Raw genomic sequence first — 24463 nt, forward strand, 5'->3', positions numbered from 1 at the left:
AGTGTACTACGAGTACTGAAGTTTTCACAAGAAAAATGATCATTTGACATACTCTATATAACATGTGTGATGTGTCTCTTTCTAAACGCTAATATAAATACGCAGTTGATACTTCCTCCGTTTTGGAATACTTGGTATAGGCGCATAGTTTGACTAGACATATTTGTGGATACAAAAATTTGATCAGTAATATTTGTAATAATATATTTTCAAAGATGATTTTTTTTTTAAAAAAATACACCATTTTACAGAGTAGTAAAACATATAGTTAAACTCAATATGTGTCGGTTATTTTAAAGTAGTAGAGATGATATGACATGTTAATGGATCCGGAAGACAATATGACAAAAGAAAAATGGCAAATACACACGGTATGATTTGTAAGCTATAATTTTTCAATATATTGCTCCTTTCGTCCCTTGCCCCATTTACTATGTCACGATTTTCAAAGAAAAATAGTTGACCATTAAATTAATATCGTAGTCTATGTGTTAGTAAAACTATACTTCGTATATTATAAGAAAAAATCCGCTTAATTAACTTACACTTTCTAAGGACATACATATTGTGGTTAAACTTAATTTGATCAAAACCTATCTAGTAAAAATCAAACTAGACTCATAAGACCACATCACATATGTATGATCTTCATATACTTGTTAGTTTTATTACCAAATACGAATCTGTTTAATGTTGTACAAAGTAATTAAATTATAATTTCTTCTTCTTCAAAAAAAAAAAGTAATTAAATTATAAAAATCAGAAAGATATTTGATACGTACACACTACGAAAATCAAATAAGATCCCACTTAATTTTTTCTTTAAATATTGAGGCGTAAGAACAATTACATTTCAAGAAATCAATCAAATTAAGAGATCATATGAGGATAGCCAGATAAGTTCAAACCAAGCCAAATCAACAAACATTAGAAAATTTCAAATCAAAACTTAATTAAGAGTAGTTTCGAGAGAAACATGAAATGGAGGAAAGTTATGCACTTGTAAATACATAACATTGATTAAAATATTTTTAAAACATATGGTAGATAGAGAAAAGAGGAGAGAGACAGAAAGGGCGAGGTCTGTAGGTGGACCCCACCTACTTTTTAGTCGGATTGTATCACATGATGGGGGACCACATGCTGATTGTTCCACTGAAAGTTTATATAGTACCATTGAATCCTAAGTGGTACTATTTATGCATAAATTTAGTACAACTGAATACATATACAATACCATTATGTGCATATATAGTATCACTGTATATTCAGTGGTACCATTGATCATCCAATGATACCAGAATATGCATTCGTTTGTACATATGTATAATTACATGAATACCCATTATTATGCATTTCTACATGCCTAACATTTTTCCCTTTAAAATCCCTCTTGTTTTGATAGTTTATTCGTTATTTTTTGTGTACAGTGTATACATTGAAATTTAGATATTTAAAAATAGACAAATGTAACATAAAAAAAAATAAAAAATAAAAAATAAAAAATCCACTGAGCCAATGATCCCACTTATAGAGCATTATTTCCATTGAGCCAATGATCCCACATTCCCACTTATGAACTAATGGTCTATTCACATTTACTTAATTTCAGTTCAGCTCCTAATTTCTCTCTCTCATAAAATATCATTTCAGCTTAGTTCAGTTTAGTTCGGTAAATGTGAACAGACCCTAAATAAAACTTTAATGGTCCATAAGACCACAATTAAGGCCTAATCAAATAAACAACATGAAAAATTAACCAGAAAAAAATGCTTAAAACTTCCTATGCTTAGCCACATGGTTGTCAGAAAAATAATACAGTCAGTATTAAGCACTGATATCTTCCTTCAGCTAGACAAAGAAGATACTAAACAATAACAAGGATTTTTTGTTGGTACAAGATCTTAAATATTCCATGAAGAATTATCAATCCTAAGCAATTTATTTTCTGAATCAAATCCTGTTAATTTAACTAAAAGAAAAAGAAAAAAATATAAAATTACAGTACTATCCAACACAAATTACAAAAGAACAAAAATTACAGAAGATTAAAATACACTAATGATTATGTAATGTAACACAAATAAAACACACCCAAATCTTTTTCTACATTGTAATAATTCATATATATGAATAATTATGATCTGATTATCTCCTATATTTTTCTCCTAGCAATGGAGCTAGGATTTCCATCAAACAATTCTTCGATGATTGTCTCAATGTCATCTGGTTGAAACTTGATGTACTTCTCAACCTGTCTTCCAGGGGTAAAAATCTGTCCAAACCTCGCAACGAAGGACCGGTAAGCCGGAATCATAACAGCAGAAATCGATACTCGAAGCTCCGACTGAAGCTGCTCGTCGCTTACCACCCATGTACTCTGAGTCCTGTGAATCTCATCAAATAACTGATTGAAGTTTTTGAACCTTTCTTTTAGTATTGGCTTGTGTATTTTACCATTGACTTGTAACCCTTCTTGGTTAAGGCATTGTAATACTCGGCTCCAAGTCTCTCTTTGGTAGCTCTTATGGTAGTGCCTAACATCCGAGGATCGTCTCCTACACCAGTTATCCCCTACCACTTGGTGAATCTCGGTCGATCCTTTGACCTTTTGAAGCATGTATCTACCGTTGTTCATTAGGAAAATGTACCTTAAGGATAGGTCTTTGTATAACTTGGATTTAGACTCGAGGTATGAGTCTAGTAAATCCATGATTGTTATCAATTGCGAGGCGAATGGTGAATGCTTCTCTTCTTGTTGATGTGGATGCTGATGTTGTTGTTGTTGTTCTAGTACCTTGCGTTGTTGTTCGGATGAAGATGAGTGATCAATGGCAGAGAATTCCTCTGTTTGCTCTGTTCTCAAATGTTGTTGGAAGACTTGTTCTAATGTATCTTTGTACTCACAAGCGTATTTAAGGTAATTCATGGTGTACCTTGTCAAGGGATGGACGGCTCCACTAGCCACCGGAGTCTTTGTGTTGTCGCCTTTGATAGAGTTTTCGAATTGACAAAAGATGGACACTGCAGCCTCCCCTAGCCTACTCTTAGCAAACCTCAACTCCGACTTCAACTCCTCCACCGACTCCTCAGAGGAATACATGGGTGTTTTAGTTTCGACCCAAGGGACCGTGTCACGTATGGTCTCATACATGTCAAGAAATTTGAACAATTTCTCCGTGGCACGTTTGGTCAATGCAACAGCCTCAGCAAAGTTAACAAGGATGTAGAGGATTGCGTAGGAGAGATCGCTGTAAAGGAATTGGCTAGTGCTTACACGATCAGGAAAAACTGACTCGTAAAATGTTTGCTCCCCTAAGAGGAGGGTGGATGTGCAATGCTTAAAGACGCGAATCCACGTCAAAATCTCCCCTTCAAGGGGCTCCCAATTCATCTTTTGCACGTCGTCTGTGCTAATTTTGTCCAAACCTTGCTTCTTCAACTCCTCTTCAAAGGCATGTCTCCTTGCAATGAGGAAGACATTGCAGCATTCCGTCTCATAGCCTGCAATGATCATTGCATTGGCTATGAGACGGATGCTTGATACAGAGTCGGAAGAATAGTAAGGGAAGGTACTAGTCGTTTCCTTCCCTTCCTGTTGTTCTTCCGACTCTGGATCACCACCCTCCTGCACCTCGCAGGAGGGGTCTGCCCCTTCACCTGATCCCTCATCTTGGTCATGATCATGTGGATGGGCAGACGAAGCAAACGACTGCAGCCTCCCTTTGAGGCTCTTCAACGAAGAATCCGTGTGCTTAGAATTCGAAGAATCTGCAGCATTGTTCGAATTCTGGCACACGGGTTCTTCCAGAATCAGACGCAGCTCCTCCTCTAAGAATACCATTACACGGTGCAGGACGGAGCTGGTCTGATTCAACAACGGCATCATGTAACTCGATTTCAACCCATGAATCGCCTCTATTAGTCCTGACAATCTATTAACAGCTGCTACAAAAGAAGCATCCCCCTCGACATCCCGGCCAAATACAATCGAATCCTGAGCATTGGATTCATATTCCTCGATCTTGGCTTCAACCTTCTTGATAAACATAGCCACCGCATTAGACAATTCAGGCGGATCATCATCATCATTCGAAGCAGAGGATAGAGAAAGAATGAACTGATCAACGTCTTCAGAAAGCTGATCAAGTGTAAATTCTTTTTCCTCCTCCTCTGCCACCTCCTCGTGTTGCTGATCATTCTCTTGTTCTTCTTCATCACCTTCATGAATTGTTAGAGGCTGACGTGATTTATGATCATTATTATTATCGTTATTAAAATCTGAACCAACTCGTGCCGCAAAACTGTAGGATTTGCCAATGTCTTTCTCATCTTTGTTCTTGTTTTCATCCTGATATCTTGAATCAAAACTCAAGCATTTCACAGGATGATTGTTTGCCATTGTAATTTTTTTTTTTTTTTTTTTTTGATGGGATTTTTTTGGGAATTGAATGGAAATAAGGTGTTTTAATGGAATAATGATTAGAAGAGGAAATGGAATAAGGAAGGAAACATAGAAAGAAGGATCATAGCGGGAATGCAGGAAACAGAACAAATTTTGATTCGGTAATGTTTTATTTTTTTTAGATTTTTGTTTTGTATATATTTTTTAAATTTTATTTAATTAATAAAATTATAAAATATGATAAGTTTAATAAAATAATATGAGGTGTAAGGATCATGTTTAGTTTAGAGATGAAAATGGGTAAGAAGTGGTGGATGGAAAATAAAGGAAATAGTTTATTTTTAGAAGAAAGAGAGAAAAAAAATGAGAAATGGAAGGGAGAGGTGTTAGGAAGGTGGCAGTTGACAGTTGAAGCATCGTTGGTAATGAACATTTCAATCTTCTTGCATTTTGTGCTCTTCACGACCTCCTTTGTTCCCCCCCGCTTCTACCGCTGTGTTGCAAACATATTTTATTTGTTTTTTGTAACTATGGTGTAATATGATACGGATTATTACGTATACCGAGACGAATCGAACAAGATTTCATAAAATTGGATTACAAGTATAATAATCGCTCTATTTTTTTTTTTTAAAAGAAATACTCCTTCTATTCACCATAATTAACACAATCAAACTTGGAACATATGTAAATAAATTACAATGACCTTAAATATATATAATTAATTAATTAAGGTCGTAGTAAAAAATATTAAAAAGTTGATATTGTGTCTTTCAAAAAAAAAAAAAAAGATTTCATATTGTGGTATTTTATATTAACTAGGGGAGCTCACGCGCGCGATGCGCGCGGCATGGCTAGCCATCACGGGGGATGTTATGTATTAGAATCTCAGAGTTTACAGACTTTTTTTTGTTACCTTTGAATTACAGTTATTTAGTAAGATTTTTCTTTATATAATTATGTTGATCCATAGACATTATATTATAAAAACATATTTTATGTTTCAATGATTTTTTAAAATGAAATATTTTTAAAGAGAACCCTGAGCTATTGTTTCATAAGTTTGGAACTTTATACATCATTCCATGACTGGGGAGGTGTTGTCTCACACAAATCAATGGAAATTTGGATAGTGTTAATGAGGTAATTATCAAAAGCACCCCTTTCTAGATATTCTTCTAGTTTAACAAGTGCAGAAATACAACACTCAAGGATTAATGGCAAAGCCTAATCCTTGTACGATATATAATCCCTGAAATTCGATTTCGAGTAATACAGTGAGTTGTTCAGTAAAAGTTGACTAAATTAAATCACTTATTTTCAGAGGGGAAACCACAGGGCTATGTATATTGAAACTTTTGAAAGCTAAATAAAATTCGAAGATACAAATTCCTCAATAAACACAAGGTGATGTAAAGAAATATATTTACTTGCAATTAGATAGTCTTTGGATCATATGATGGAGGAGATAGTAGATATATAAATAGTGCCTTTCATGGGATTAATTTAGGACAACAACACAAAAAGTAAAGCAAAATATATCTTCAAACCTCTTTATTTAAATACATTAGACTATAAGACATCTGTGAGACATAATAACCGTGAGTCAAAGAACACTCATCTACAAAGTTGCTTCGTTTGACTCCCCTATAAACTCGACTAAAAGAAACTATATTAAAATTACTACAATAACACCAACATAAGACCCCTTTAACGACTTATTATCCTTGATCATTTTAATGGTCTGCAAGCAATTACTCCGACCTTTACATTCCACCACCACGGAAGTAGCATTGTAATTGTATCTCATTGACATTTATAACCTAAAAGACAATTAATTTCACCTTCGCTATGCTAGAGTCTTGCATTTCTTACCTGACAACTGGTAGCCCACAACTCTTACAACGTAATCACACTTCGGCCAACACCATTATTACCCTAAATTGCAGCATTAACATACTGGTTCCCTGTGTAATCATGTGGAACACCCTGGTTTCTAGCAAGTTTTTCCAAAATTTTGACACATATAGGAATACAACTCTAGTATGCATCATATTTATTCGACACTAAAGCAACAATTAGGCTCATAGTAGCTGTTAGAACACTTAAATTGAGTTTCCAAAATTTTATCATTACTATTACAACTACAACTACATATAATACGAAAAGAGTCAAAAGACCAAAAACGAAATATACACGAGAAAAAAAAAAAAAAAAAAGGATGCACTGCATTAATACTACAACAACAACTATTTTCTCTATCTCTTATACTGCAGAAGGAACTAAACTATTTATCAGAAGGAACTTTAGTTCTGATCAGGTCAGTTGAATTTTTCTGGCAAATATATTCACTTGAACTATCAACCTATAAGAAACTTTAGGAGCAAATGAACTCTAGGCATAGATAATATAACTTCCCACTTGTTACCCAGAGCCAACAAATATTGATTTTTATTCTTCCTCATACTATGACTCTTATACTCCTTCAGCCCATATTTGGTCTCAAAGGTGAGAATAAAGACTCATTACCAGCAAGGGCAGCCCACAAAAAGATGTCAGCAATCGACACATCATGGCCAACCAATAAGGTATTAGTAGATAAGTAGGCATCCAGATAGCTGCAACCTGCTTCAAACTAAGATCCATCCTAGAATAAGTAGATACTTCAACAATAGATCAATCTGTACAGATTAGCATACAGCATCAGAACCACAATTTAGGTTAAAGCATCTGAGCTATTTAGACCAAATTGTATAGAGAATATAGGGGAAAAAAAACTTTCCAGTTTAATATAAATCTTTTGCATATAGAGTCAGTTTATCAGCAACTCTGCCAATATATCGCAGAAGGACCAAGGTTCCACGGAGGTTTGACCTATGAGACCAAAAGGCAGATATGAACAAGGCTTTAGTAGTCTGATATATAAAGTTTTCATCAATGATAAATTTCCAACATGGCTGTGAGGCATGTCTTGGAAGAAGAACCCATGTTTGATATTAACTCCCAATACCCCAGAGAAAAAGTCACATACCAAATTCAAGTATAAGCAATGGGCATGTATAGGGTAAGCTAAAAGATAGATGCCACGACTCCCTCCCCCCAATGGCTTTTAGTTTGGTTGGATACATACAGAAAAACATGCATGAAACTATACTAATACTTCCAAACAAAAATAAGTTCAATTAAACCCGGCATACATTCTGTTTTAGCAAAATCACATAAATAAACATGAAATTCTAAGGCCTAATTAGTTTTAATATATATGTAGATCAAGTTACTCTGCCGCACCTCAAAATGGTTAAGGGAAACATCTTAAAACAATAGATCAAATTCAACACCAAACTCACATTCACCAAATTTTCTTATGAAGAGCACGAGAATATATTTCTTCAGCAAAAGAATCTATGATGATAGCCCAAATTCCATTTGCTTACCCACAACACCATCGGGGGAGAAGCCTGCTTAGCTGAAAACTGGAAAAAAAAAAAAAAAAAAGATAAAATATATATTATAATCAATTCGTCCCAATTCAATTGATAGACTGAATAAGGGTTGTGAAATTCAATCAATCGATTATTCAATCTAACCAAAGGAGAGAAATGGTGAAGAATGAAAGCAGAAAATATGAAATTTAAAGTGCGATTATCAGCATAATTAAACGCCAATTTAGAGATACATGCATTGATTCAGCATAATCTATCAATTGATTCAGATGCATGCATTTCAATTTTTTTCGCTATTCAAATTGCTGAAACAAAAACATAAACAGAAAGCTTACTAATAAATCCAGATTGTGAAAGTGATACTCAATAATTTTTTTTTTTTTACAAAAATTACCTCACGTTATAAACTGATTAAATGGAAGAGAGAAAGTTCAGTACGCACTTCCATGGAGAACTCATAGGTCGCTTCAATAGAGCACAGACATTGAGGAGGAAGGAGAAAGAAAAAGAAAGGGGCGTTTAAAGAGGAAGGAGATCAAAATGACTTTGGTATATTAATGGAGGATAAAAATGTAAATAAACTTTTTGAAGGGTAAAATTGGGATCACACTATTCATAAGAACAACTTTATACTTTTTATAAGGTAGGGATGTCTATTTAACAATATGATAGTCTTTATTACATTATTAAAAACATGGTTAAACAACAATTAAAATTTAATGTCTAAGTATTTTTAAGTAAGGAAAAATTAAGTTCTTCCCATATACTTCCGAAATATTAAATTTTTATAAACAACAATTTAAGATATTAATGTAATGTTCAAAGTTGTACATTGGCAAATATAAATGTCCAAATGTTGCACTTATTAAAAACAAAGAAAATATTTCATAAAAAATTAATCTAATCCATTCACATTTCTCATTGTTATACACTAATAAAACTATGTGAATATAGTTAAATTTTTGTTATACTAGTACATGATTATATGAACAATGCCATAGATAAAATATTGCAATATTAGGATATTGAAAAAGTGATACAAAGTATTGATGTACTAGTATACGGAGGATAAGTGTTTGTTTGATTGGATCCATTTAGGAGATTGTTATTTTCTTCCCCCATTTTTAAGGGCTGTTCACATTTACTTAATTTCAGTTCAGTTCAGCTCCAATCAGTTCAGTTCAGCTCCAATCAGTTCAGTTCAGCTCCAATCAGTTCAGTTCAGTTCAGTTCAGCTCTTGATTTCCCTCTCTCATAAAATATTTATTTCAGCTCAATTCAGTTCAGTTGAGTTCAGCTCCAATCAGTTCAGTTCAGTTCAGTAAATGTGAACAAGCCCTAAGGGTCTAGTCAATTAATTTGGATCGGGTAGACCTATGAGAGGTTTGTACCCTTCTTCTAACCAACCAACCAACCCAAAAAAAAAAAAAAAAAAAAAAAAAAAAAAAAAAAAAAAAGAAAGTTGTTACTCGAATTATCTAGCTTATTAATATGTTGAGTAAGACTCAATATAAATTGAAGGTTTCCCTGTGGTGAATTGAAGGTTTTCCTGTGGTGCAAAACTGCAATTCTGCGAAATGCACTCCACATTGCTACTCCTATATTTATTGGGTATTTGGGTCTATGGGCCTTGTGTATGTTTGACATCCAAATATTGTGAGCTTAATTGTCTAGTTGGAAGCCCATGAAAATGAAATATACAGTATACAAATATGCTCTATGAACCTATGAATTTGTGTATGTAAGTATATTAACTTATTTGCTGTCATTAATACTGGTACATGTTAATTGCCCTTTTTTAAAAACTCTTACAATAGTGTGTGAAATTGTGAATATTTAATCATTACAAATATTTGTTTACACATGTTCCCTCATCAATACTGCCACAACTAAAGGTTAAATCGAAATAGTTTCTCAGCCCGGACACGACAAGCTATGGCTCGCGCATACCGCCCGTTAGCTGTCCCAATAAATTTAATAAGTTTAAATGTAGTTCAAATAAGTGATAGTCATGTGGATAGATATCCTACATGGAGCTATTACTTGTTAAATAATCATGAGCTTACATAATTCTTTTGGTACTCGGTTAAGGAAGAACAAAATAAACACATTTATATAGTTTCTTAATATTGGTGATAATTAACAGAAACACAAAGATTTTTTAACAAAATCACTTGGTCATGCTTTTCATTGAGTACAAATCATCACATATAGTTAAAATAGAATATGTATGTAAATAGTGTAAAAGTTGAATTGTTACTAATACTAATAAATAAAAAAAAGGGATCTGTTCATCTTATTTTCACTTAATTCAAGATTAATAAGTACAAACAAAGCCCTTTCAAAAAAAAAAAAAAAGTACAAACAAAGATTAATAAATTGAAATAAGATAAGTTTTAATTAAGGCTAATAACGATGACTTGAGGGTCTGTTTACTTCAGCTTAATTTCAGTTCAGTTCAGTTCAGCTCATAATTTTCTTCTCTCATAAAATGTTCATTTCAGCTCAGTTCAATTCAGTTCAGCTCCAATTAGTTCAGCTCAGTTCAGTTTAGCTCAATTCAACAAATGTGAACAAGTCCTTAGTTATAGATAAATAAAAATCAGTTGAATCAGACGCACTTACCGTATATTATTTGTTACTGTGTCTAGATCCTCCCATGGACCTATGGGCAGTCTTTATTTTGTAAGTGTAGCACCTTGATTGCTTTTGAAGAAAGTGGTGCATATTCATATTCGAAGTCCAACATAAAATGTCAACTTTTGCCCTCTTGCGCACATATTCTCATTCCTAAATAACAGTAACTCCGCATTCGATCCTTTTCATTTTTGTACGTACCATAAATTACAATTCAATGTTGGTCCTTCTTTAACCTTTAAGTACAACTGTACAAGTAATGTTCTATGATCCTTCAAATATTATTGACTATCTGACATGCTTATTAATTTATTATCACTGACATTGTAATATTTACTAGTTGTGGTAAAAAAAAAAATAAAAAAAAAAATAAAATAAAAATAAAAAAAATTACTAGTTTACTGTTACAACTATTAACTTTATTTAGTGGTACAACTAATACCCATACAAATATAAACCCTAATTAATTTACTTGCATCACCATTAACTTTAATTTGTGAGCACCAAAAAAAAATTAACTTTAATTTGTGTTATGTCATTCGCTCGTTCATTAGCTTTTGCCATTTATAAATTGAGTACTCGCATTTTCTTTTTCCTCTTCCTACAAATCTACAATGGGTACAATATTATATCCCACATCACACTTCGTATTGAAGACTACATTCAACGCCAACATTAGATAATTTTGTTCTTTCAAAAAAAAAAAAAAAAAAGATAATTTTGTAGAATTTTATGTACAAGACTTTAATCAAGGTGGTCTCCCTAATAGAAATTTCTTAATTACAAAATGGTATGGCTTTTAGGTAATATCCGTGAAACAAGCAGCGTATCGTACCATCATGTGGGAAGTCAACCACCGCGTAATTATGTGTCAATTAATCAAATATCGTCTTGTTCCCATTTAAAAGCTTGGAACTGAGATTAGTGCAAAACAACCTATCGTATTGTTTGCTCCAAACATTAATTAAATTATATTGTGATTGGTTTGATTGACGCACTATAGTGGGGAATATATATGAATAATAAAAATAAACCCATCTTCCGAAAGGTGGATGTAGAAAATAAAAAGGAAAACCCGAACATTTTCTTAATCTTTCATGCTTGCATACTCCCTCTGTTTCAGAATTAGCAATTGTTAGACCGCCATATGTGCTACAGGGCTAAAGCATAAATTTGATTTTTAACATACGCAACAATCCAACAACGTACATATAACATAAATACATAATAATATTTGAATTTTATTTATTAGTAAAAAAAAATTTAAAAAGTCTATGTTAATATATTGTATATATATAAATAATGTCAAATCAAATTGTATGTAGCGAGTATTCAAGAACGGAGTGTATTTCTATATTACAACGTAAAAGGGCCTGTTTATATTTACTTAATTTCAGTTCAGTTCAGTTCAGCTCCAATCAGTTCAGTTCAGTTCAGTTCAGTTCAGCTCTTGATTTTCCTCTCACATAAAATATTCATTTCAGCTCAATTCAGTTCAGTTCAGTTCCAATCAGTTCAGTTCAGTTCAGCTCCAATCAGTTCAGCTCAGTTTAGTAAATGTGAACAAGCCCTAAGGAAAGGAGAGGTTTAAATGTAATTAAATAGCAGTAAGTTTTGTGTGTGGCCACATTGGCCAACTACATAGCTTGGCCACATTTGGTTATAAGAGTAACTCTAATAATTCTACAAAATATTCATAAGCATATTTGACAAAAATAATTTTACTCAATTTTTTTTTTTTTTTTTTATAAGAATTTTACTCAATTTTTACATTCGAGTAACCTTTTTTAATCTGTTAATTTTTTACTATTGGAAAAAATAATTAATCTTTTTTTATTACGGTAATCTCATTTTCCCATTGTGGTAATCTGGTAAAGTTGCTAAACCCTCATGCATACATGTAACCCTATTTGATTATCGTTGTAAACTTGTAACCCTCATTACTCAGTAAATTGCTTATAAGTGAAGTGACCACATATAAGGATTATTTGTGATGAAATAGTATTTAGCTAACTGATGAGGGAGTACAATATTATAGAGTTTCTCTGTTATATTGTGAGGGTAAAATTAGGACCCTAGGCACTCGAAATTCAGAATACTTTTATAGAAATATTTTTTTCTAAATGCAAAAACTTACATAGTACTTTCTCCGTTTCTTTTTAGTTGACACTTTTCTTTAGTAACATTTGCCAACGCACAAATTCAAACATTCATTTCTTTAATTACCGATAAGCGAAAATTATGAAAATTTGACCTTTTGAAATTATATGTCGTGATGAATCTAACAAGATCTCACATGACTATATATTTCATTATTTATAAACCACAAAACACGGTCAAAGGAGACTATGTGAACAGTGCTAAAGTCAAAACGGAGGTAGTATTTTTATTTTAATACGGAGTACTAATTATTATTCAAGTGCCATGTGCATTGGCACAAATTGAGCATGCTTAATACCTTGGTTAAAATGCCCAAAGTACCCATAACATGACATCCTAACTCTTACAACAGACAAGAGAATCCCCAACATACCCCTGAGAATCTCAAAGATGGATTTTGCATAGTTACATCCCACCCCCATGGATAGGAGGATAGTGAGGACGTACAAACATGTCAATATGATGTCATAGGGAAAGAATTAAATTAATAGAGAAAATAAAAAACAAATTTCATTAATTATCAAAAACAATTTTGGTGAAATAATGTAAAAACTTATCCTTTTATCTACTACGTATACCCTTTACTTTAGCATGTGAATTCATCAAATGATCCATAAGAGTGGGTGGTTTCTTCCATTCTCCAAAATATGTGTATCAACTTTTATGGGTCAATAATGAATTATGAATATGATAAATGAAATCCAATGATTGGATATATATATTTAAACCCAATTGCATCTAACTCTTTATGATTTTTCCAAACTTTTTTCATGATAGAAGAATACCTAAAAAAAGAAGGCAAAAAATTGACCATACAGTAATTATTATTGGATGAGAATTCAACAATCCACATTGTATATTTGGGTTTATAAATTTGGGGTTTTGAGCTTGATTCAATTAACTTGCACTAAAATGCAATGGTAACTAATGGCAATATCTCCTATGTAAAATGTTGCAACTTGCAATTAGCTATCATATATCCCATAGATATTACTATTATCCCTCTCCTCTACCCAAAAAAAAAAAGATATTAATATTATGTACTATAGTTATTACTTAATTCCTGTTATCGCGACAATTAAAATTGAATATAAATTATACGGTCAATATTTTGCTAGGAGAGTTCTCATTATACCCAATATAAGGTTGATCTGTTGATAGAGCGATCGAGTGAGAGATAACTCAAGTGGTTAGAGCTCTTCACCTGTATCCAGATACTCCTGAGATCGATTCTTATCACATGTCCTTGTGGCTCTCTAAACACCAAAAATAAAAAAAAAATAAAAAATTAAGTTGATGTTTAATATCGTTACCAAGGTATATCATGATTTTTTTTTTCTTTAGGTTCTAAGCTCAGCTTTCAACCTCTATATGGTAAGGAATAACATTTGTTCTACATAAACAAATTTATTGATTTTACTAGAATAGTAGGATGAATTTTGTGTGCTTGCTAACTTACAAACTTCATTAAAAGAATTATAAACTAGCCAATAAAAACATGGTTACATGGTTACTCATTTACCCAAAAAAAAAAAAAAAAAAAAATTCATTTTTTATTTTACTACGTATTTTGTTTGAAAAAAAATAAGGATTTCTAATTTAATTAACATTTGTATCTGATATTTTAAAGTACATACACGTTAATTTAATATCCAAATATTAATGAGTGACATCTTACATTACAAATTAAATATGGTGCAAGCAATTTCATCTACTATCACTTGCAAATTCATATGTATTTTATTATCTCGAGTTTATTGTTTCTCCTAATTTGATACAAGCTTATAAAATGTTGATACAAATTCATAAAATGTAAGTTAAAATAGGTGCCGTGTACATAGTAACAAAATACATAAGTGGGTCAAGGGAAGCAACAATCGTTAGTTGGTTGTGCCAAATGATAATTACCTTTAATTTTTTCGAATCCCGATTAATCTATGTGTATATAGCTGATGACGAAATAGAGTTTTCAAGGAGGAATGAGAGAGAAGTGTTTAAGGTGGATGGAAAAGGCTTGGTAAACCTATTGATTTTTTTTATGTCAGGAAAAGCATGATATATACCCCAACATTAAAACTTGTGTTACAGTTATTATCCTTTAGTTGATGTAGATTCATTCCTAGTTAGTGTTATATCTCACAATCTTTCTTTTGTTACGAGCTTAAATTACAATGACCAATATAATAAATAAATTAGACGATCCTACAAAGACTAACCTAGATCGGAAGTTAAAGAGGTTACCAACTATATATACAAGTGCCTAAAAAAAGTTTCCAACTAGATTTCAGAGAATGAATCCCAGATAGTTGTTTAGGAGAGATTATTTTATGTTAGTCAAAGTGATTAATCAATTTGTGGGAGTAAAAAATGTGCAAAGTAAGATAGGAAAGAATGATTTTTGGGTTGATTCATCTCATCTAAATCCCCTTCATTTCATCTCACTTTTTACATAAACCACCCTTTCTTTCTCTCTTTCCTTCGCCCCCCTTATTTTACACTCCCCCAATTTCTTTTCTTTTCTTTCTCAAAGTTTTCTTCAGTTGAAGCAACTCACCCACACGCCTTTCTCTCTCTTCTTTTGTTCTTCAAATCTTCTTATTTTCTCTCTCATAAAGTATATGTTACATGCTATATAGTCAAAGATTTATGATGATTTCTAGTGATTGTGATTATTATTGATTTAAAGGAGAGATTTTGAGAACTGGGTTTTGGGTAATTACTGTTTTGTTTGAATCAAGAAATCAAAGAGAAGTTTTTTTTTTGTTTTCTGTAAAAAATAAAATAAGAATTTTGTGTGTATAGTTTGACTGGGAAATGGGGTGTTTTTCTTGTTTTGAATCAAAGGAAGAAGAAAGATTGAATCCAACTTCTGGTGAGAAAGATGATCGCAAAGATGCTTCTCCTTCTTCTAATTCCAATATCTCTAAATTATCATCTGGTGAGTTCTATAATCTTATTTGATTTTTATTGTATTAATTTGTTAATTGTTGTGATCTAAAATTATTAAATTTTTTTAATTGGATTTTGATTATGATTGAGATTGGTAACTTTTGGCTTTTTGATTGATTATGTATGATATGATTGTAGTAGTATTAAGCTGAATTTTACTTTCTGTGAAAAAAAGAATAAGATTTCAAAAGAATTGGTACCTTTTTAGTGGATTTGGAATTTTATATACTGAATCAATGTTCTTGGACCGTGCGGATTGTTGAAAGTGTATAAAGTTATTTTGGGATTGTTTCACTTAATTAGTATCATGACTCAATTGGTAAAATTCCTTCTTTTTACTATTTTCAGTAAGTTCCATTAGGTAGGCAAATGCCTAATTATAGATGTCTCTTGATGAATTTTGAGTATCTGATCAATTAATTCTCGTTGCAATTGAATGGTAGACTATCCATCGCGGTGGAAAGATCGAATCTTTGTTTGATAGGTTGGTGTATTACTCGATTTTACATCTCTAGAAAAGAGCTTTGCAATCTGGTGTTTCTCATGATAACAAATGATTTATATAGCCAATTTTATAATGTGAATCTGCAGGAGCTGATCGGCTGAAAGCAAGAAACAATGTCGGGCCAAGGCAAGAATCATCCGTTCCCAATGATGGACCTATGGCAAATATTAGTAGTAGTGCCCATACATTCACTTTCCGCGAGCTTGCAGTTGCCACCAAGAACTTTAGGGATGAATGCTTTCTTGGGGAAGGAGGTTTCGGGCGTGTTTATAAAGGGCAGCTGGAGACTGGTCAGGTAACAATGCTTGACAATCATTCAATATGATTTTGCAATTATTGCCACAGTGCCATGATCCACCATTTCTAAGATGTGGATCATACGAACTTAGAGCTCTCTCTCTCTCTTTTTTTTTACTACCTCCGTTATCTATTATTTGCAACGATTTGACATAAAGTAGAGAGGGAAAATGTCTAATTGTTGCAAATAATATGAAACAGAGGTAGTATTTTTTTAAAAATATGATAAATCTTTATATGGTGACTTCTAACTTTCTAAGAGCAAGAAGTTTATAAGTTGTTGTAATTTCAAGGTAAATTTGATATGTAAGACTTAAAATTACTGAGATCAAAGTCTATTTCTATCAAACAATGTCTGAGTCGCTCTTTATGTACTGCTTTCTTGGTTTTTGGTGCTCATTATGTGATTTCTCATATGTTCTTCTATAGGATTGAGTTTGGGGTTGATGAAGCAGGAGAAAAGGGAATTAGATGATTCATATCTAATAGATAATTTATTAATATATTATGCTATATTCTATTGCATAGCTACAAGACCGGATATGTCTTGATTTCTCCTATGTTCTGCATTGCTGGGGTTTTTGGACCGTGATTTTGATTCTATGGTTGTGTAACTTCCATGTAAAACTAATATATTTATAACTATATTGCTCTCAATCTTGATATGATTTTTTATGAAATCCAAGGGCTTATATTTCAAAAAATCTTCTTGACATTTTAAATGTTAATTTAACTTACCTGAGCTGCATGTTGTTTCTTATTTAGAGTCAGTTTGTTTTGCTTGCAGGTTGTTGCTGTTAAGCAATTGGACAGAAATGGTCTCCAAGGAAACAGAGAGTTTCTTGTAGAGGTTCTTATGCTCAGTCTTTTACATAATGACAATCTAGTGAATTTGATAGGATATTGTGCTGACGGTGACCAGAGATTACTCGTATATGAATACATGGCGCTGGGATCTCTAGAGGATCATCTCTTTGGTAACAATTTCTAATCTTACTGGTTTGTCATCCTCTCTTCTTGCTCAAATTGGTTCTTGGATAGTGTTCATCACTTCACTTTCTATGATCAATTTGTTTGTTGATGGAACCAAGGAATTTGAATAGAATGCCATGCTTGTAAAAAAAATGTAATGTTTAGACGACAAAGGCTTCAACCAACAAATGAATATAATCAGAAAATCTTAATTATATTGAATCACTTGCTATGTGATACTAGCTGCGCGAGGACTTATGCTCACTAGTAACAAACTTGTCATGTTGATGTGTAAAGTAGCATAAGATAGACATAACATGTAGCCAGATCGCAATACCTAATGATTTTGAACCCCTTGCAGTGCATAAAGTATTTGTTGTGTTTCAGTTCTTTGTTGCTACTCTATCTATGCAAACTATTATCATTGGAGTAGGTTTCTAGTTATTGTTCATGCAAGAATATGTAACATGTCCTACATTCAGTAATTACGTGTCAATATTTCTGAGGAGCTCTTCTACGATGCACAGCAGTTTATTGCTTTACTGTAATAACTATATTCAAAATTTTATGATAATGCTAGATCAGTGGTTCATAAGCAAAGTTATCTTAACTACAGTTAAAGTTATGTCTTTAGCACCTATGAGCTGTGTGCACATTGCCACGAAAAACTCCACTTTTTTTCCATCAGATATTACTCGAAGAAATTTTTTTCTCTTGGTTTTAGAATTTTGATTGACAGTTTAACCTTGTCCTTGTAGATCTTCCGCCTGATAAAGAACCGCTTGACTGGAATACCAGAATGAAAATCGCTGCTGGAGCAGCAAAAGGTTTGGAGTATCTCCATGATAAAGCAAATCCTCCTGTTATTTACAGAGATTTCAAGTCATCCAACATATTGCTAGATGACGGATTCCATCCAAAGCTCTCTGATTTTGGGCTGGCTAAACTAGGACCTACTGGTGACAAGTCACATGTTTCTACTAGGGTGATGGGCACTTATGGTTATTGTGCCCCTGAATATGCTATGACAGGACAACTGACTGTGAAGTCGGATGTTTACAGTTTTGGAGTAGTCTTCTTAGAACTGATAACTGGTCGCCGAGCCATTGATAGTGATCGTCCTCATGGAGAGCAGAACCTTGTAGCATGGGTAAGATGACGGTCCTGTAAAGCTCCCACTGAAGTTGCTATTTAGCTCTTATTAGTTGATTTTTGGTTGTAGGAGTATTTTGTCCTAAACCACCTCTCAATTACACCAATGTTTATACAACAGTGATATGCTTCAGTTGTTGCAAATAAACCAGCCATTTTTTTATATTTATTATTTTTTATATTTTTGGGAAATTGGCTGCTAGGTGCTGTGCTCTTAAACAACATGAGTAGTTTACTGAAAAGTTGAAAAATTAGAGGTGGTTTGTGGCAAATTCTTCTCTTTTGTAGAGTATGTTTAGTTGATGAGCAATTGAGCATTGTTTATTTGTGCAGGCACGCCCTTTGTTCAATGACCGCAGAAAGTTCTTGAAATTAGCTGACCCTCAGTTACAAAGTAGATTTCCAACAAGAGGACTTTACCAAGCTCTGGCTGTTGCATCCATGTGCATACAAGAAAATGCAGCTGCTCGACCCCTTATTGGAGATGTTGTAACTGCACTCTCTTATCTGGCTAACCAAGCATATGATCCAACTATGAAAGATAGGAGCAGAGATGAGAATGGTGGAAGAATTGCGAGGGGTGAAGATGGTGCTAGTTCAGGGAGAAAATGGGACTTAGAAGGCTCAGAGAAAGATGACTCCCCGAGAGAAACAGTCAGAATGTTGAATAAGGATTCAGATAGAGAACGTGCTGTTGCTGAGGCCAAAATGTGGGGTGAAAATTGGCGGGAAAAGAGACGTCAAACTTTGGATTCAGAAGGTGGGTCTGAAAAGGACGACTCCCCAAAAGAGACCGCTAGGATGTTGAATCGGGATTCAGACAGAGAGAGAGCTGTTGCCGAGGCCAAGATGTGGGGAGAGAATTGGCGGGAGAAAAGAAGGCAAAGTGCTCAAGGCACAAATGACAACATGGAAGGGTGATTCACCCTTCAGCTTGTACAGTGTCAGAAAATCAGAGATGCTTCGGGCAGGCTAACTATATACCGGTTTATGCCCTCGTGTTTTCATCTTTTTTTTTGCCTTACCAACTTACAAAAATGTGTCGAGGCTTTGTATGGAGGAACAGAAATGCCCACCATGTATGGTTGATGTTAGTTTCTTTCCCCTTTTTTTTTCTCTTCTTTTTTCCTTTTTCTTGACAAGATTGGCAGATATGAGGAGAAATCAGATGACGACGGGGGGTGTATTGCATAGAAGAATCAGAGTGTATATCTTCGGTAAGAAAGAAAAAAAGGCTCCTTTGGCTCCTTTTAAAACATTTCAGTATGCACAGTCATTTTGCTGAGCTTGTTTCTTTTCCGCAATTGCGGATGGCAAGTTCTTTCTTGGTTCTGCATTTTTAGGAAATACTCGATGGATTTGGTACTTATACCATTGTTGAGTGTTATAAACTTATAATACAGCAGCTTGAAGCACTCTATATCATATTCATCCATGTTTCTTATGTCTTATATATGAACTTCTCATCCCCTTGTTTCCGATGCTTAAGAATTTGCCTATTTTGCATATAAACCTAATATGCCAGTTAGAAAAGAATCAACAGTATTGTGGAAAAATATAGTTTGAACCAAAAATGGGGAAAAGGGTTTGTTTATACCGTTAATTCTCCCAATACTCCATAAAGGAAGGTTATTTTTACCTCGTTGGGGTTGAGAGGATTAGACGTATGCAACTTTATAAGGAAGCTGTTTCTTATCGACCTTTTAGCTATCGAGGGAAACTTAGGAGAAACAAGCACCTTAATAGATCATAGATACAATTAGTCTTTCATCCTATCACGACTTGACTGTTACCTTGCAGACATAATTCTTAAACCTTAACCAAAATTTTACAGTATTGTTCCTGTTTTTACTAAATCAAGCAAATCTTATGAGCCCTATCTGTCTCCCAACTATCTTTCCTTTTTTTCAGAAGTATTTATTTTTCTCATACTACCGTTCTGGTAGTAATAACTTCTCACATAATTCATTGAAGTAAATGGCTCTAAACAGAAAAATAATGTGAGTTAATTAGGTAGTTGCATTCAATAACAAAAAATGGTTGGGAAAAGAAGCAACTAGAAGTAGGATACATATGATCTTACTCCATATGATCCTAATTATCCTAATAAATACATGGCCAAAACTCTCGGGAATATTACTTGGACGCGGTATATACTTTGAGTTTGAACCTTCAGATATCAGACTGCAGGATCAGCAGTTGATAGTTCAGTTCGGGGTTCATTGCTTCTGTCCTGCTGATCAATAGTTTCCGCGTTTCCATTGACCAAGTTTGTCGGATTACTTGAAATTCTCTGATCTACTGATTCTCGGGGTATGCAGCAGTTTTTGCAGATTGCATATAATACCATCTGGAGTACCCCCAAGGCGAATCCAAAAATATTTGGAATCTGATTTTGATGATAAGAACAGTATGAGTGTGCTGAGAAATTTTGAAAGTGGATATTCGAAAAATGATGGTGTTTTTAATGACTTACAGATATGTATAAATCTTGTCGTAATAACCCGTATGCAAACCATATGATAGCACACAGCGTGAGGCAGAAGGATAAGAAGAATGGCATGTACTCAACACTCTTAGTTCGAATTACTTTCACCTGAAAGATGCAGATGTATGACAAGGATTCAAAGACTGCGTTTTTGGTATGAGTTGGCTTCCGCGAGCACCAATCTTCACTTAACAAAAAACAGAGAGATGAGGAATATTTTGAGGATTTCTTACCATGATTGTCAAGGGTGCTGCGAAAACACCAATGGAGACAATAGCGCAAATGATACCAAGCACTTTTACCCGGTCTGTACCGTCCCCCAGTTTCAGTTGAATGATGAGAACTATCATAGAAAAAATCACCAAATTGAGTGAAAGAACTAGTGTGCCTGTAAATATCTGCAGCAGAGTATAAACATTAAATTGAATCAATCCGACATTCAAAATTACCTATCTCTCCATCCGGAATTAATAGTCAGGTTGATAGCATGATTTAAACTAGTAACGTGACAACAAGTAAAATCAGGCAGATGGATAAGTGTGTCACGTACCCTGGCCCTCCTAGAAGCATAAGCATAGTATAAGGCGATATACACTGTCTCGATTATGCAACCAACTGAATTTATGCTAATGAGAAAATATTCTTTCTTCTTGAGCAGTGCATAGTATAACCAAAGCATAGCACTAAAGAGTGCTGCTACATAAGGCACAGATTGGAACCCTTCTGTTGATTTTTTCTTGTATATTTTGTAATATGTAGGCCTGCAACATAAGTTAATTACCATAACATAAGTTATATACATGATGATACACTCTGGCATACCGCGACTAATAATTTAGCAGTAACAACATGAAGTATATGTTAGAGAACTTACAATGGAGCTAGGTATACTAATCCTGAAATCATGTTGCCTGAAACATAGAATTAAGGGGGACTTTAATTTAAAGGATGTTTGATTAGCACTCTTTTTAAATTTCATGTAGGATGTCGAATTTAAGGACCTAATAAGTATGCTTGTGTATATATAAGATAATTGTTTGTTAAGAAGACAGATTATTATGGTAATTTTCACAAGAAACTTTAGTTAATATTCATTTAGTAGCTAGCATCTTGCTAGGTATATTTTCTTAAAAAAATGAAAATGTTATTTTCATATAAAAAATACAAGAAAGAAACTAAGAATAGAGAAATACAAGGACTTTGTTTTAAACCTAGACATGCATCAATCATGTACAACCTATGCAGTAACCACCTTGAGGATGAATGAGGAAAAAATGATCAGAAGAGCAAAAGGATAGTGTTAGGTGATTATTGTTAGTGTATAGATAATAGACATATAATAATCATAATTAATACAAGTAATAATTAAGAGGGAAAAATAAAGAAATATACATTAAATTTATTAAGAAATACAATGATTTATTAAAAATTACTCTGTATTTTGACTTACAAAGTTACAATAGAGATAGAATAGAAGTATTTTTAGGGTAAATGAGATATAGCTAAAAGTGGCTTGCTACGTATAGCATTGTCTTAATTTGCATGGTCCTAAATATATTTGTTGAGTTTCACTATCATATGCTACGTACTTTTAATTGGCATCTATTTCAACTTTTAGATTTTTAAAGTGTTAGTAGTAATGCCAATAGAAAGGTGAAATACTCCATAACAATGAGCCGAAGATTAGGTACCAAAAATTATTTATTTGGCAAGTCATAAAAATTATTTTGAGTATAAGGAAAAGTGAGTTTTTAATTTATAATAAAAATTTAATACGCAAATAGAGATATTCTTGACAGTAGATCATTTTGTTAATGTACTCATGATCATTCAATAATTGTAGAAAAAAAAAACCTTGATGAAAAGTAGTGTTCTAGATACATATATACTTGGAGATCATTAGATAATGCATGAGTTTTAGTACTTTGACATAATAAGAAAAAAAAATGCGAAAAGAGAAAATTATAATAAATCGATAAGAGAAGAAAACTTGATTGCATTTATTCACCTAGAATGCCGACGATGGTGAGTGATAAAGTACTGGTGTGCAGAGCCATTGTAAGTTGATGATCACCTTAATTAATTTGTGTAATTATTTAAGAAAATGATGTTCTAAAAGCTGTAAATTTGGCTTCTCAAGGGGAAACCTCTTTATAGTTTTCATAGACAAACAAGTATGATTATGGGAAATGATGAGAGTTCAAGATTAAGTTGCTAAATAGAAAAGGAGATGAGGTAAGAGAAGTGTGTTATGTGTGTGTTGAAGTTAATTGCAATTTGAATTCATCTTAGTTGCATGACAGGTACAGACTAGGTAGGTAATAAATGTGGACTAATATCGTTCACATACGTACTTGTGTAGTACTACGTATACTTACATTAACATTGATATGTTCATCATACACATATATCAGATGTATGCATGCTTTAAAAAAAATAAACCACAATATCAAAAAGTATATTCGAAATTTAAGGAGCTGAGGTCATCTTGTAGAAATAGGAATGCATTATAGATTTTAGCTAGATGTTAGTCCATTTGACTGACTTGACATAAATATCATGCAATATTAATTCTTATTACATTTTAAGTCTGTATTTATTATCTAGGTTGAAACAATTTGAAAATTAAACAAAGTGGAATGAAGGGGGTACAATATCGTGATAAACTTCTAAAAATACTTCGAAGTCTTAAAGTCCACAAAACTACTCGTACCATACATGATCTAGTCTCCACTTCTTCCGTTCATGCATATATACATATATCTAGCTGTGCTTATGACTAAGGTTATACAGAGTAAATGTTAAAGAAGTTTTTTGAGAAGGTTTGTTTTTGGTGAACTGCAAAAGTTCCATTTGAGTGAGGTATATTTTTTTACATGATCTCTTTATAGTCTCAACATTCTTTTTGAGCACAACCTAAAATTCATCTAAGTCGCCTTCAACTTGTCATCATCACCTATTTTCAAACTTTTCTTTTGCGAATTAAGAGCCGATTCTTAGATTTCTTGTCTAAATTACTTCAATTCGATCTCATGTTATTTTTAGTAATTATTTGCATATGAATTATAGGCTTATAGCTATATGATACATAAATAAAGACTTTAACATATGTAAAGCATTTCTCACATAATCAATTAGGTTACGTTGTTATATAGCTACCATATCATCACATTAATTGTGAAATTGTCCTCGGCATTTCATTGACATCAATCACATTATCTTTCTCAAATGATCGTAAGAAGGAGTTGTAAAAATTCTTGAATGAACCTGGTTCACACTAATTTATTGTGGACCACTTATATTAAAGAAACTATAGTTGTTTTATGAATAAAAAAAAAGGTCACTGTAATAAAAAATAAGGTCACTATGTTGAAATAAAAGTTATTTTGTTAATATATAGCTATAAGAGGTTAATTTTTTTAATGAAATATTTATATATTGGTCAATATGAATAA

The 24463-nt window shown here is 33.0% G+C and overlaps 2 protein-coding genes and 1 pseudogene across 3 annotated transcripts; 1 reads left to right on the forward strand and 2 right to left on the reverse strand.

The window, feature by feature from the left end:
- Positions 1 to 1820: 1820 nt before the first annotated feature.
- LOC145603011 (exocyst complex component EXO70C1 pseudogene) lies at positions 1821 to 4402 on the reverse strand (annotated as a pseudogene).
- Positions 4403 to 15117: 10715 nt separating this feature from the next.
- LOC145600080 (serine/threonine-protein kinase PBS1-like) lies at positions 15118 to 19973 on the forward strand. 2 transcript variants are annotated; one of them, XM_081655931.1, is made up of 5 exons: positions 15118 to 15583; positions 16186 to 16394; positions 17184 to 17373; positions 18127 to 18518; positions 18854 to 19973. In XM_081655931.1, the coding sequence occupies exons 1-5, from the start codon at positions 15460 to 15462 to the stop codon at positions 19439 to 19441; spliced, it is 1503 nt and encodes a 500-aa protein (XP_081512057.1). In that variant the 5' UTR covers positions 15118 to 15459; the 3' UTR covers positions 19442 to 19973. The 2 variants fall into 2 exon arrangements, with proteins under 2 accessions (XP_081512057.1, XP_081512058.1); XM_081655932.1 differs by lacking the exon at positions 15118 to 15583 and adding an exon at positions 15937 to 16078.
- A 726-nt stretch (positions 19974 to 20699) lies between these two features.
- On the reverse strand, positions 20700 to 23065 carry LOC145600794 (bidirectional sugar transporter SWEET15-like). Its single transcript, XM_081656658.1, has 6 exons — positions 23017 to 23065; positions 21883 to 21919; positions 21559 to 21769; positions 21242 to 21406; positions 20997 to 21116; positions 20700 to 20909 (listed from the first exon to the last, which is right to left on the reverse strand). The coding sequence occupies exons 1-6, from the start codon at positions 23063 to 23065 to the stop codon at positions 20700 to 20702; spliced, it is 792 nt and encodes a 263-aa protein (XP_081512784.1).
- Between the last annotated feature and the right edge of the window lie 1398 nt (positions 23066 to 24463).

Source organism: Chenopodium album, chromosome 21 (assembly GCF_948465745.1).
Source record: "Chenopodium album chromosome 21, dcCheAlbu1.1, whole genome shotgun sequence".
Taxonomy (NCBI): Eukaryota; Viridiplantae; Streptophyta; class Magnoliopsida; order Caryophyllales; family Amaranthaceae; genus Chenopodium; species Chenopodium album.

Bases quoted from the DNA above. Each gene is read 5' to 3' on its own strand.
- LOC145600080 (XM_081655931.1), top strand. From the start codon at position 15,460: ATGGGGTGTTTTTCTTGTTTTGAATCAAAGGAAGAAGAAAGATTGAAT. The intron at 17,374-18,126 runs GTAACAATTTCT...TTGTCCTTGTAG, and splicing joins TCTAGAGGATCATCTCTTTG to ATCTTCCGCCTGATAAAGAA. The intron at 18,519-18,853 runs GTAAGATGACGG...TTATTTGTGCAG, and splicing joins AGCAGAACCTTGTAGCATGG to GCACGCCCTTTGTTCAATGA.
- LOC145600794 (XM_081656658.1), bottom strand. From the start codon at position 23,065: ATGGCTCTGCACACCAGTACTTTATCACTCACCATCGTCGGCATTCTA. The intron at 21,920-23,016 runs GTGAATAAATGC...TCTATGTTTCAG, and splicing joins CACCATCGTCGGCATTCTAG to GCAACATGATTTCAGGATTA. The intron at 20,910-20,996 runs GTAAGTCATTAA...CATCAAAATCAG, and splicing joins GACAAGATTTATACATATCT to ATTCCAAATATTTTTGGATT.